Source organism: Primulina eburnea, chromosome 1 (assembly GCF_022965805.1).
Source record: "Primulina eburnea isolate SZY01 chromosome 1, ASM2296580v1, whole genome shotgun sequence".
In the NCBI taxonomy this organism is placed as follows: domain Eukaryota; kingdom Viridiplantae; phylum Streptophyta; class Magnoliopsida; order Lamiales; family Gesneriaceae; genus Primulina; species Primulina eburnea.
The window spans coordinates 58,084,138-58,098,480 of record NC_133101.1 but is presented as its reverse complement, the minus strand read 5'-3'; the positions used below and the strand labels follow the sequence as shown (position 1 = coordinate 58,098,480).

Below are 14,343 nucleotides of genomic sequence, written 5' to 3'. Positions count from 1 at the left end.
CAGACATGCTCTTTAATAAATTTGTAAGTTTCATTAATAATCACCATCTTTCATATATTTTATCAAAAAAGCATTATCTTTATCAATTTTGAATCCTTAAATAATCACCTCTCTAGAATCAAAACTAATTTAAAAAAATCATAAAATTAAAAAATGACAAAAGTTATCATATTTAAGTTATATGATACATATTATAATATAGATGTAGATTATAATGAAATTTCTGATTTTAATATTATTTAATTGATGTTCTATTAAAATAAAAAATTTGTTGGAATTAATTAATATATTTAATAATTTGGATTATATATTTGAGATTGATGAATACAAAAAATTATTTTTTTTATATTTGGAACAGATGAAGTAATATAATAATAATAATTATGGTAAGTTGTTTCCACAATAAGAGAGAAAAAAATAAGTAAATTTTGAGATGAAATAGAGAGATAACAGAAATAAGTTGGAGAGATTAAGGATAAACTCACAATATCGAAATTATGTAGGGATAAAATTGCAAATAAATTTCGGAGTCATATCCACACGGTGGCCAGATATTACGTAATAGGAAATAAAGATGTAATATTTATTTTATATAAACTGACACGCGGACGCCGTCAAGTCCGATATCCAATTCCCGTCGCCACGAATTCTCTCCTCCCCCGAAACCATGGTTTCCGCTACCTCTCCCTCTTCCCCCGTGATCCCTACTCTCGTCTTCCTGCTCTCTTTGCCCGTTCTGTTCTTCTTCTTAGCCCCTCATTTTCTCCCCTCTCGACAAAAAACTGCCTCCCTTCTTGATGAGATGGATGATATATCTCTCTTTCAGAAAGCTGTATCCATGGACACTGCAAACTACTCCCGCGGTCCCACCCGCCTCCCCGCTGCCAAATCCCGCCTCGCATCCACCATTCTTTGCCCCAAAATTGCCTTTCTCTTCCTTACCAACTCTGATCTCCAGTTTGCTCCCCTTTGGGAGCGCTTCTTCTCCAATGTCAGCATCAGACACTACAATATTTACATACACGCAGACCCTTTTGTCAAAATCAGTCCTTCGGAGGGTGTGTTCAAGGACAGAATAATACCTTCCGAGAGAACTCAAAGAGCGTCGCCTAGTCTCATCTCGGCGGCGCGCCGACTCCTCGCCAATGCGATGCTCGACGACCCTGCTAACACGTACTTCGCGGTAATCTCGCAGCACTGCATACCGCTTCACTCCTTCAAGTATTTTTACAGCTTTCTTTTCGACCTTGGGAGACTGTCGAGGAATTTGAGGTTTTCTAGTTACATCGAGATTCTTGACAAGGAACCTACTTTATGGGATAGGTATAACGCCAGGGGGGAGAATGTGATGCTCCCTGAAGTAAATTTCCATGAGTTTCGAGTGGGCTCGCAGTTTTTTGTGCTGACGCGAAATCACGCTCTGATGGTGATTAGGGATAGGAAGTTATGGAGGAAGTTCAAGTTGCCCTGTTTGAACGTACATTCTTGTTATCCGGAAGAGCATTATTTCCCTACAATGTTGTCTATGCAAGATCCGAATGGTTGTACGCATTATACATTGACGAGGGTGAACTGGACTAATAGTGTGGACGGGCATCCGCATACATACCACCCTCCTGAAGTTTCCCCTGAACTGATTCACACGCTTAGGAAATCGAGTTCGAGTTACTCTTACATGTTTGCACGTAAATTCTCCCCTGATTGCTTGAACCCTTTGATGGAAATTGCGGAATCAGTTATCTTCAAGGACTAATATTTGTCTCTGGTGAGTAAGGATAGTTACGTTTAGTGCCTTGTGCTTTTTTACATTGAACATAGTTTGTGAAGTGAGTTGATTCAGTAGCGCTTTGGATGAGTTATCAATAAAATCAGTGACATGTTTTTTGTGTTGATTTGGTGTTTGATGATTAGTAAGTAATCTGATGATTAACAGGTTGATCTGGTCATGATTTTTATTCTTTTTAGAGAGCTGGTCTAGTTTATTAATTGTGAACTTTTGTACGATTTGGAAAATCTGTGGTGCTGAAAAGGCGAAGTAAAATTTCACTTTTTGTTCTCTGGTCATTGCTTTTGGTCGAGCGGATAGTATCCAACGGTGAGAACTCGGGTTTTGGATTTGAGCACCACCAAAATCATGGTCCGCATGATCTAACGACTCTACAGTGAGGATCCTTCCTCGAGACGTTGAGCATACCTCATGTGATGTGCAGGATGGATGCATCATGTGTTTTCTTGGGATTTGGTTTTTGGAATGGTTAAGAGTTTCAAACCTTTGTTTTTATTCAAAGTTCTAGAGGATGTTCTAGGAATATCTCTTTTAAGAGGTTGATTGTATTTCTTTTTATAGCTGGTGAGTTGATTTTATTAGTTCAGGCTTTCATAAGTTTTCGATTCCAGAAATATGCAAAAATGGCCACATAATGTGCTTTTGAGTTTAAATATTGGCTTTGAATAAAAATTCAAATGATCATGATCTAATTTTGATTTCTACCACATATTTTGTTGCAGAAATGGGAGATGCGAACGTCAAGAGTTTGAGGCTTTTGAATTCAAGAAAGTTGGTGTGCCCGTATGGGATTAGGCTTTTGAGTGGCTGTTAACAATATGGTGCCCTCAACCTAAGGTAACCCGAAGGGTCCGACTTCGGAGACGAATTCAGTAGGTCGAAACTATGTTTCCGATATGTAATTTTATGGTGTTTGAATTGGGTTTTTAACACCCAAAATAATGGTGGTTTAGTTGTGACTGCTCCCTTTTTGTTGTTATCTGTACATATGTATGAATGGATGGACGAGTGTTCATGTTTGGGAATGAACAATAACTGGCTTAGTATGTAAAGAATCAAGAATGCCCTGCTTTCTGAGGTGAAAATACGTTAAAATTCTTTATGAATTTCAAAGCTGTGAAGGCCCTTTTTGACAACTTGGTAGTACTTTAGCAAAAAGCATCTGACAATTTCTTGCTTTGTCTTGGCTTTGGGTAATTACTTATTCCATGTCCTGATTCTTCAGATTTTTTTATTTAATTATCATCATCATATTTTAAATGTGTACTTGCGTCATTTTTAAATACTATGAAATTGAATATTATTTAAAATTTGACTTGGAAAGAGTAAAACGAATAGTGATCAAGAACGTAGCTACTTGAAATGAAATAATAAAATTTAATCCATTTTCTCTCTAGATATATTGATGCATGAAACCTATGTTTTGTAAAGTACACAATTTGTGGATCCGTTAAAGGTTATTGGTTTCTTCGATGTTATCTATGGTCGTAAACGAATTGAATCGAGCCAAATATGAAAAAAAAAATTGAAAGTTCGAATTCGATTTTTCATTGCCTGAATTAAAAGTCCAAATAGTGATACAGATATCTTATTTGTGTCATCAATGAAATATTATTACTTTTTATGCTAAGAGCATTACTTTTTATTGTGAATCGGTAAGGTTGACATGTCTCACAGATAAAAATTCGTGAGATCATTTTACAAGAGATCTACTCTTATTTGTTTATTTGGGAAGAATATAAGTTTAACACATCCATTTAATTAAAAAGAAAAAAGAATTGTTGGTAACAGCTTAATAAAAGCCCAAAATAAAAAGAATTTTCACCGTATGTTAAATTCACAGTATTATCTATATTGATTTATTATTAAATTATTATTGTTTGAACGCTATATCATTTTTTATTGTATATTTATGGAATCACATCTAATAATCAACGAGTTTACATGTCTTACCCGGTCGGATTCATAGATTTTTGAGACGACGACCGACAAAGCTAAAACTAAGATGAGACGGACTTTTGGATCAATTAAACCCATCTCAGACTCGTCTAGTTGACATCTCTAACTACAAAATCAATCATTATTTATTTTATCATAACCTACAACATTGCCCCAAGTGTTTAGAGATAATTTGCATTTAAAACATTCTGTCGAAATCTTCTTCTTTTCCCATTCTATATTGCATACCTTTTACAATTAAAAGAGACGTAATTGCCTGAATTCACCAAAAAGTATCATTTATGGTTGTGTATGTAAAATCTCTTAAAATAATGCTTTAAATACAAGGAAAAAAGACATATGGTTTGAGTTTTCTGAAGAAATTGAGGCTACCACTGTTACTTCTAAATAATAGGACAAACATGAAGGAGGAACATTATAAGATAAACTCTTTCTACACCAGCCACTTGAATCCTCCTCTTCTACGCAAAACCCAGTTCAAATGTTACTTCCATTTTGGATATTATGACCTCAAGCAGAGAGGGTCATCGAGCAAGGTTGCTGAACCCAAAATATATGGTTCTCTGGTTAAAAGCGTTGATAGCATAGTCGACCTGCAAGTGTCCCAAATGAGACTTAAACCTAAGTCCATATCCAAACCCGACACCCCTTCCAGGTTTACCATGCCTAAGAGAAGGATTTCCTGGAAAAAAAAAAAACCAAAGACCCTTTAGCTTACAGAATTTGGAGCAAACTGCATGTAATAAAGATTTGATATCACCGTACAATAAGAAAACAATGTGTGCGCCAGTTTTAAGCCATGACAGTATCTTGTTAGACATTCAGATAAGACTCATTAAACAACAGTCTGACAAACAATGTTTAAGAGATCAAAACTGACCAGGCACGAGACGACCAGATCCCAAATCAGATCCTCCATCCAAGAAAATTGCACCTTCTAAAATTGGGCTCTGGATACAATGATATACATGACATCAATGACAAAGAGCAACACTTAAGTAACTGATGTAGAAATAACATGAAGAAGTGGTTAATTAAATTATCATCAGGCCAATGTCCATAAGAATCGCCAGACCGTCTTTTTGAAAAGCAGGAGGAAAAAAAATTCAAGCATACTGAAGAAATTGAAAAAACTGAGCAGCTATCACTACAAGAACAACTACAAAAAGTTATATTTTCTTAAAAAAGGTGTCATTAATAAATATATATATATATATATATATATATATATATATATATATATATATTGTAAAATGTGGACTATCCAGAATCCTGAAACATCCGAGCTTTTGATATGAGAAAATTAAGTAAAGGGCTTAAATTCTCTAGGATCACTGGACATATAATAGATGTAGTTCACAGAATCGTTAAGAACAAGCGTTTTCATACGAAATTATGAAATCACAAACCAGTGGCACTGTCAGTTCACTGTTTGCAATGAGGCATGATCTACCACATCCAACGCCGCCTTCACCGTAGCCTCGCACACTACCAGGTCCTCCAATTGAAAAGGCTTGGTAAGGAGCAATGTCCCCCACAATAGAGCCACCTGTAAGGCTACCAGAGGGCACATATAGGAGCACAAATTAGAACACTAAAACAAATTCACAAACAGAGAAACACAATGGAAGGACGATAAATTATGATCTTATGTAATGGCAATGCTTCCTAGTCCAGGGCTTGCATTTCCATAGCTGTTTGTCTTTTAACTATTCGGAATAAAACTTTTATAATTTATCAAATATCTTCTCTCCCTCTTCCTCATTTACAAGATTTAGGCCCAAGTTCTAAAATCTTACTAATTTTTTGTTGACAGGCCAAAAGGTACTCACCTTGTCAAGAAAAATGCTGGACCAAGCCTTATTCCCTTTGATGCAGCAAACTTGAACCGGTTGAAGATCAGCCACTTAGAAAGAATAGGAACCCCTTGTTCTATTTGCAGACTAAACTACAAAAATTCCATCAAGTACTTTATCACAACCTGCACTTACTGATTTCTTATATATATACACATATGTAAGATCTACTCCGGTTGGATAAGCAAAAGGTAGTACTTGAGTAAAACTGCGGTCATCTGCTTTTGCAAATCGAGATTCTTGTTTGAGCACTACCATACTATCATGATCACCACCACTGAAGAAAAAGCATCAGAGAGGAATTTTTTTTATTTACTATCCCAGTAACGAGAGAGAGGGAGAGAACATGAAAGTAGCGGCTTCAGCTACCTGCAAGTAATTGGAAATCCTTGAAGATCTCTGCTTATTGTGTGCCCATCATCATTAACAGGACGAATATGCTGCATTGATATCCATTTCAGTTGGCATAAGAAGATAGAGAGGTTGATAGAACTGTCATTCAGAAACAAATTAGCACCACTTGACATGGAACACACCTCAAACTTTACGCTGGTTTTACTACTCCAATTGGAACTTCCAGGCTCTCTCAGATCGACTCCAGCAGACAAACGATAAAGATTGACACCTCCACTCGCTGTACGAGAGAAATTGTCAACCGGTAGGCCATGAATCCCAATCTCTGGGGAAATGCAGTGCTGGAGAGTAAAGTAATGCTAAAATTAGACCCTATAATATCGTGGTCAAAATCAAACTAGATTTTCAAAACAGTAAGAAGAACATGCGAAATAGTAAGCCTAGACTACTGCACGAATTGTAACAGAGAACCATCACTTGATAACAAAACTCCATGTTTGTTCTTGCATTGGTATAAAAGCCAAATTTTCCAAAACAACCGTTTCACTACCAAATCACAGCATGAAAAAAAAAAACAAAAAAGGAGTATTTTATAAATAGAAAACAAATTCATTCAAACCTAGAATCATTTAATATAAACTAAAGTATGAAACTTTGTATAATGTGGTTTCAAATATCTGACATCAACCAAATAGTTCGTTATCCCTACTGAAAAAGAGTATAAACAACTGCTAAAAGTAGAAACCTGAAGGACCAATGCGTGTTGTGGAAGCCATTCTGGCCTTGGCTTCCTGTAGGTAACCAAGACATTGGAATCACAGAGCCCCTTATCCCACGAGACATCAAGCTTCTCACTCCTTCCGAACAGATTTGGGTGCTTAACGCAGAGGCTGCCAAAGGATGAAAATTCAACAATCATCATTCTCAGTCTCTTATTTTCGTTGCAAAAACAAATACATTTCGCTGACTAAATAATAACAGTACAAACCCATCCCGTCCTCACCCCACCTCAATAATCCAAAAACACAGAAATATTTATATAATTTCCTTATGCATTCAGAAAAACAAAAAAAAGGGGTGACCTTCCAATAACAAGTGAAAGTGGACTCCCCACACCAGCATCCCTGCTGACATAAAGCAAACGAAGGGGGTTTCAACAAACAGTAAAGGCAAATAAAATGGAACCTTGCCCAATAAATACACTCGATATACGTTTGAAAATAGATCATATTTCAGATAGAGAAAAAACCTCAGGGGATGGAACATCAAAGCGGCGCATAGCTTGTGGGTGAAATCTACATTGAAGTCTATCTTCGCTACAAACACATTTAAAAAAAAGACGACGATAAGCAAATGATTCGCAAGGAAAATCTTGAAAATTTCTGAATTTGGTCCCAACCATTGCCAGCGTGAATGCTTTTCTGGGCTCCCATCCCGTTACAAATTCACAAACTGCCGTGCCATTCCACCATTTGACATTTTGAAGCAATTCCAATTCCCTATATTTCACCTTCGGAAACCAAATATTAGAAAATCTTGAGCTGAGATTTGCCTAAAGGGGCACGTTAAGATGTTGGGTTGGTAAAGGCAGCACCAACACACACAAACACACACTCTGCGCAGAATCTTACTAATTCTCAAGTTATCTCTTTCTTTACACAAACACATTACAGACACACTCTGCGCAGAATCTTGCTAATTCTCAAGTTATCTCTTTCTTTCTCTGGACGGGATACGAGATTCTTGAATAGCCCACACGTGGACAATTTCAGGCTTTTCGCATTTCTTTCGTCGACTTGGACTCCATGGCTGGGTACATTTTATTGGGTCGATGTGGGATAGGAGTTAATTGATTACCAATTGTGTGTGATTATCTTTATTCTTTAATGATGAAATTAGATACTTAATAAGTCGCTTGGTTTTTATAAATGAAGGAACGATTATGATTTCGATCTTATGTAGAATTAAGATTTTATCCACTTCTCATTTTGGCAAAAATAAATATTTTTTAAACTAAAATTACGTCCACTTCTAAAACACAAATTTTTTTACAACAAAAAACTCGCAATTACTATTTTGTTAAACAATCATATAAAGTTATTTTAAGAATGAAGATATGCCGAACTTTAAAACTCCCCTGAGGGGCATTGATACCCTATGAGATAGGCTTAACTCATTTTTGAAAGCCCAAAAAAATATTCACAAAGTCTCGGAAGGTCATATTCATGACAGATCGTGTCAGAAGGGCACCTCATTCGCACAAAATTGGTGGGAGGTCATCTAGGCCGACCTCCCAAATTATGGTAACGTGTTGATTGCAAATGTCTCGATCCAGCTCCCACATGGTCTAGATCGATATATGGGCTCCTGCTTAGGAGAGCTTCTACTCAGACATTAACATGGTAGCCCACAAAAATAAAACCCAAAAAAGTAAAGCTCACAAATGTTTAATCTAATCTTGTCCGAGATTCTGAAAATCTGGACCTTGCAAAATCAAGATTTATTCTTCTCATATAAATACCACGTTCTATTCATTGTTTATTCATTCATATACTCACTCACTGTACACACATAGTATCATCTCTGTTTTCTATTATCTGACTTGAGCGTTGAAATGGCTACGCCGGAACAACCTTCCGTCCTCCTTCTAATGTTTTTGTTTGTGTTTCCATATTTCGAAGGTCCGATCCGAGCTCTCTCAATGAAGATTCGATCTCCCAACTACCATTCAAGATTTCAGCAACGTCAAGATCAAAAAGGCTAAAACTCATTTTATTTTATGAATTAGAAGCTCAATCAGTGTTTATAATCAAAATCTAATGTGGTAGAAAATCAAATGTTTCAAAATAAAACTTTTTGGGCCACGTGATCAGTCATAGAACCCTACCCTACACTGGGCCTTAGATAGATATGGGCCGTTTGAAGTAGGTTTTGAGCATGAGTCAGGCACAATTAACAATTCTAAGAAAGCGTCGCGATTACTTCTTCAGCTCCCCTCCTGGAACACCGTCCTTCCCTTGCGCGTCCACACAAATATATATAACCGAGCCCAGCCGGAGTGACCGCCGAGGGTTTACATTTCTGCGTTCGTCTTTAGCTGATTGAATTGCAGAAAAAGGGTAAAAGAAAGGACAAAGCAGGGGGGAGGGAGTATTTCGTGATGGGGAAGGGAGAGAAGACGGGGCTGGGGCGGGCTCTGGTGAAGCACCATAATCAGATGATACAGCAGTCGAAGGAGAAGGGGAATTATTACAGGAGCCAGCAAAAGAAAGTGTTGGAATCGGTGACGGAGGTTAATGATATCGATGCAGTTATCGAGCAAGCCGACGAGGCACACCGCCTCTTTTCCTCCATCAACAGCCCCGCTAACCTCGCTATCAATCTGTAAGATTTGCGCTTTATCAACAGCCTAGCTATCATCTGTCAGCTTGCTATGAACATGCCCCGCTACCCGAAATTCATGAGTTGTTCAAACCCACGGATTTGGCGGGGGTGTATTAGGAGCTTATGTGCTCAAATTTTGTTGAATAAACATCACTATTATGAATTTTAATTTTAGGAAAATAAGACAAAATTCGAATTTCATTTGCAAGCATGAAAATAGTAGACGGGCTCGCAAAGTCGGTTCCTGATGTCAGGGCGCAGCGTAAGAATGATGGTTATCTAAGTTGTTATCTGTTTAAATTTAAGGGAAAAATAATAGGCAATTCCAAGGCGCCTGCAACTCCTGAAAAATGGAAAAGAAACAGCAGACAACCAAATTTTTCATACCCCCGTTTCATTCTATAATTCCATACAGTAGTTGCCTAGTTTACCGCCAAATAACTCAGTTACAGACGTGCTAACAATAATACTTGTCAGCACTCAGTGGATATATATGATGCCGCCAAGTGACTCTGCATGAGTTGTTAGAAATTCCTTTTCCAAGAAAATGTATTTCACTCCCTCTTCAGTATTTCATATCCACCATTTTCCTTTCCCCATTGAAATTAGGCCTTGTCCTCGAGGTCAAAACTAGGAAAAACTTAGAAATCTAAATTGAATCTTTTAGGTGGTAAATCCTTCAACTGTATAGCAGCTGTGTCTCAAAGATGGCAAGTTGCTTAATTTCTCGCACTAGAATGATGCTGCAAGGTTCTCTCTTTATGAGTCATTATAAATACCTTTTGGCAAGCAGCTGGATTTCTTTACCTCTTTGGATGCCCTTATGTTGTATTCACGATAATGCCATATCAAAGCATCAATTTGGTTAGCGTATAACAATTCAATTTTTTGTTCGGCCTTCAGCTAAAGATTATTACAACATCACTCTTTGTTATCCCTACAATATATTACAAAATCCATGAAAATTATATAATTTCTCTGGTTATCTTTTACACTAACGTTTTGTTTTGTTGATTGCTCAGGGACTCGGTTTCTAGGACCAATAACGAGACGACACCTGAGGAAAGAAGGGAGCAGCAAAAGAAAGAGGAAGCTATGCATGCTAGTAGCCTAAGAATTCCACGCAGGCATACTTCTTTTTCTTATCTTGATATGGGATGGATCATCTGACGTTACATGTTGAGGCTAACGATAATACTTGTATTTCTAGGCCGCCATGGAATGCAAAAATGTCTGTAGAAGAGCTTGATGCTAATGAAAAACGAGCTTTCCTTGTGTGGCGTCGCAGTCTTGCAAGGTCAGCTGTCTAGACAAAATAAGAACCAATTACATTAATGATTAATCTATGCTTTTATGCGTGAAATACATTTGTATAACTGAGTTTGTTTATGGTTTCCCAGCACCTTTATCTATCTGTAAGATACTCATATTTTTTATTTCATTATCTTGTTTTATGATATCTGGTTTTTCAGGTTAAGAGATGTTCGTTTTCGTCTTTGTAGAATTATTGGATCAGCACGAACCATCTGTGCATGGATCCCAGGATTTTGGGAAATCTAAAAATCATGGTTGTTTGCTTGTGCATTTTTTCCCCTCGATTTACCAAAAATGCATTGTCTATTGCCCTTTCAGGCTTGAAGAGAATGAGAAGCTAGTTCTGACTCCATTTGAGAAGAACCTTGATATCTGGAGACAACTTTGGAGGGTGCTTGAACGTAGTGATTTGGTGAGTGCACTATAAGTTTTTGTGTGAAACTTTTAGAAATTTGAAGCTTGATTTACATATTTTGGCATATTGACATGGTGTGAAGTCTAATCTTAGTGGTTTGTTCATTCAGTAATGCAATTTAGTATTGAAGAGTATTGTGAAAGTATCAGGATTCTAGTGTTGAAGGTTAAGTAAGAACCTTTTTCGGGTTGGTTCTTCAACATATGGTCCCGTATTACTGCTTGTTTGCTACCATTTTTGTTGGGTCAAATTTTGTTGTTTTACGGGGTTAAATTTTAAGATTACTTGTATCTTTGGCATGTTTCTTCATCTGAATGCTAATGATTAGTGGCCTATATTAGTATTGAAATGTAGATTTGTCTTTTTTTTTTGGGGTAAGGAATCAAAATAACTAGATTTTTATTTATTTTTTAAATTGATGGTATGATATCAGTTACAAGATTAATTTTTTCCCTTTTGGTGGTTGGCAATCTTTTGTGCCAATAGAAGTTGATTTTTATTTTCAATTCACAATTTTCAGTCCATTTATTCGTTGTTCGAAGATTTATTTTTAATCATTCTTGGTTTTTTACCTAATGACCTGGCCATGTTTGATCATTGTCACTTTTATGTTTTTGTGCCTTCTAACAAGCCAACTCCTTTAATCTCAAGAGAAACTGTGATATTTGTTTTTAGGGTTGTCCTTCTGCTCCCTCACTTATCTATTAACTTTTCCATTATCACCCCCGAAACACCAAACTCTACCTTACGTAAAAGTTGCCAGAGTATGATTAGACTCTGGATCTCAAATCACTGCTATATAAACCCAGTATTGACAGTCATTCACAATAACATTCTTCAGTCTTGGCAAGAAGGGGAAGTGTTAAGGGGATTTACCTGGTGTAGTTTATATGAGTTGAATTCCTGTAGAAACTAGTTGTCTTGAATGTGTTTAATAAATCTTTCTTGCTAAGAAATAATGTTTCTACAAGTCTCGGTAGTGGCCCTTTTGGGTGATAAGAGTGCAGCCTCAATGAAAGTGTCCTCTGTAGTTCATTTTTTGAGCACCATAATTATTTTTTCCTTTTCCCTTTGTTCTTTTTACATGTTGATCTGCAATTTTTTTTAGTGTGACATTTGGTTTAACTAAATACTGATCTGTATTCACATCTCTTCTTGAAGTTGGTAATGGTTGTTGATGCAAGGGATCCACTCTTTTACCGATGCCCAGACCTTGAGGTGATACTGAGAATTAAATATTTCTTTTGGTAATTTAGAACACATATAACTAGATGTAACCGTAATATGAAGAAATGTGCAAAATGATTTAATGGCAGCATAGAATAATGGCTGTGCACATGGTTGTCCCTAATGCAGAGACCTTTTCAGGATTGCTGCATGATCAGAATTGAAACACCAAAAAATTATGTTTAAAGAAGAAAAAAATATTTACCGTGATGCCAAAAATAAGCTAAGTTGCCCATATTGAATTGGCTAGTTTACCAGCAGAATGATAATTTTACAAATTTGCAGGCATATGCACGAGAAATAGATGAGCACAAAAGGACATTGCTTCTCATCAACAAGGCAGATCTTCTACCATTTTCAGTTAGGTTAGCATTTTTAATGCTCTAATGCTGTTCCTTGACTTGTTTCCTCGTTTGATACTTATACATAATATGTGTCATGACAGAGAAAAATGGGCTAAATACTTTCATCAGAATGGGATTCTCTTTCTTTTCTGGTCAGCTAAGGCTGCTTCTGCAGCTTTAGAGGGGAAAACTCCAAGTCTCTCATCTGGTATGCAAAATATACAGCAAGAGTTGGCCTGTGTGGATGCTAAAGTATGTGGCAGGGAGGAGCTACTCGCTCGTTTGCAATCTGAAGCCGAGGATATAGTTTCAACGCGGAACAGAACGAGGTCGAGTTCTGCAGGACCACTATCTCACATTCATCCAGACTATGAGAATGGTATTGGAGGTGTGTCCTCTCGCGGTGTAGTTGTAGGATTTGTTGGATATCCTAATGTAGGAAAGAGTTCCACAATCAACGCTTTGGTTGGAGAGAAGAGGACAGGTGTAACCTCGACTCCGGGAAAGACAAAGCATTTCCAAACATTGATGATATCTGAAAAATTTACTCTCTGTGATTGTCCTGGATTGGTTTTTCCTTCCTTTACCAGTTCAAGATATCATATGATTGCATCAGGGGTCTTGCCTATTGATCGCATGACTGAGCACCGAGAAGCCGTTCAGGTTGTGGCTAACCAAGTGCCAAGATCTGTTATTGAAGATGTTTACAAAATCTCTTTACCACAACCTAAGGCTCATGAATCACAATCTCGGCCTCCTTTGGCTGCCGAATTTTTGAGATCATACTGCGCGTCCCGTGGATATGTTGCCTCGAGTGGACTACCAGATGAAACTAGAGCCGCCCGACTGATATTGAAGGACTATATTAACGGAAAGCTTCCCCACTTTGAGAAGCCACCGGGAACGTCAGACCACATGGACGACTCCGAGGTTGCTGCAACGACAGCCATCTCATCAGAGATGGGCGAATCAGACTCATCCAATGATGAAGATGACTCTTGCACGACAGAAGACGAATCTGCCCAACCAGAATCTAGTCTAAAGCATGCGTTGGACGATCTGAATTCATTTGACATGGCCAGTGACCTATATCCCAGTAAGGAACTCGCAAAGAAGTCCTCAAGAGCGCCTCATAAACAGCACAAGAAGCCTCAGAGAAAGAAAGATCGAACATGGAGAGTAAGAGGTGATGGAGGTGATGGAATGCCACTAGTTAGGGTTTTTCACAAACCAGTGAATGCAGGTCCTTTGAATGCTGCATGAAGAAGCTCTTTTTCTTGAAGATGACCTTTTTTCCAGCTTGGTTACTGTATCATACTTTTATTTGGAGGGAACATGCTGCTACCTCTCGAATCTTAATTGGGCGTTCCTGTTCTTAGTACGTATAAACTCTGAATTAATATGGTTTTGCAAAGTGTTGAAAGGTCAATTATTTTTACAAAAATCGAGGAATGTTCATTTAATTATCATGATTTTACCCCAACAAAATTCTTTAGGAGTGGAGTCTCGTGGAGGCAATCATGACTAAAAATCTTTTGAAAGTACAATGTTTAATGCTTCGTGAAAGCTTTATTTAAACACCTTTTTTCCCATCTTTTTTTTTTATATATAAAGGAATGCGTTTGCATTAAACGATTTGGCTTTTCCCCATAAAAGATTTTAACTTTGTCTTAAAAAATTACTATTCCTAGGTCCGAACTTTAT

The 14,343-nt window shown here is 37.3% G+C and overlaps 3 protein-coding genes across 4 annotated transcripts; 2 read left to right on the top strand and 1 right to left on the bottom strand.

Moving 5' to 3' along the window:
* Positions 1-596: 596 nt before the first annotated feature.
* LOC140834116 (glycosyltransferase BC10-like) lies at positions 597-2,894 on the top strand. The gene is made up of 2 exons (XM_073198767.1): positions 597-1,765; positions 2,509-2,894. Exon 1 carries the CDS (start codon positions 668-670, stop codon positions 1,751-1,753), a length of 1,086 nt encoding a protein of 361 aa, XP_073054868.1. The 5' UTR covers positions 597-667; the 3' UTR covers positions 1,754-1,765; positions 2,509-2,894.
* A 1,107-nt stretch (positions 2,895-4,001) lies between these two features.
* On the bottom strand, positions 4,002-7,769 carry LOC140834105 (outer envelope protein 39, chloroplastic). 2 transcript variants are annotated; one of them, XM_073198745.1, is made up of 11 exons: positions 7,355-7,769; positions 7,205-7,271; positions 7,038-7,082; positions 6,701-6,845; positions 6,138-6,296; positions 5,971-6,041; positions 5,800-5,878; positions 5,578-5,693; positions 5,155-5,302; positions 4,626-4,695; positions 4,002-4,427 (listed from the first exon to the last, which is right to left on the bottom strand). In XM_073198745.1, exons 1-11 carry the CDS (start codon positions 7,386-7,388, stop codon positions 4,270-4,272), a joined length of 1,092 nt encoding a protein of 363 aa, XP_073054846.1. In that variant the 5' UTR covers positions 7,389-7,769; the 3' UTR covers positions 4,002-4,269. The 2 variants fall into 2 exon arrangements, with proteins under 2 accessions (XP_073054846.1, XP_073054855.1); XM_073198754.1 differs by having other exon boundaries at positions 7,038-7,079.
* A 1,134-nt stretch (positions 7,770-8,903) lies between these two features.
* Positions 8,904-14,068, top strand: LOC140834094 (GTPase LSG1-2-like). The gene is made up of 7 exons (XM_073198733.1): positions 8,904-9,339; positions 10,362-10,466; positions 10,550-10,636; positions 10,972-11,065; positions 12,230-12,286; positions 12,581-12,660; positions 12,741-14,068. The coding sequence occupies exons 1-7, from the start codon at positions 9,116-9,118 to the stop codon at positions 13,900-13,902; spliced, it is 1,809 nt and encodes a 602-aa protein (XP_073054834.1). The 5' UTR covers positions 8,904-9,115; the 3' UTR covers positions 13,903-14,068.
* Positions 14,069-14,343: the final 275 nt, after the last annotated feature.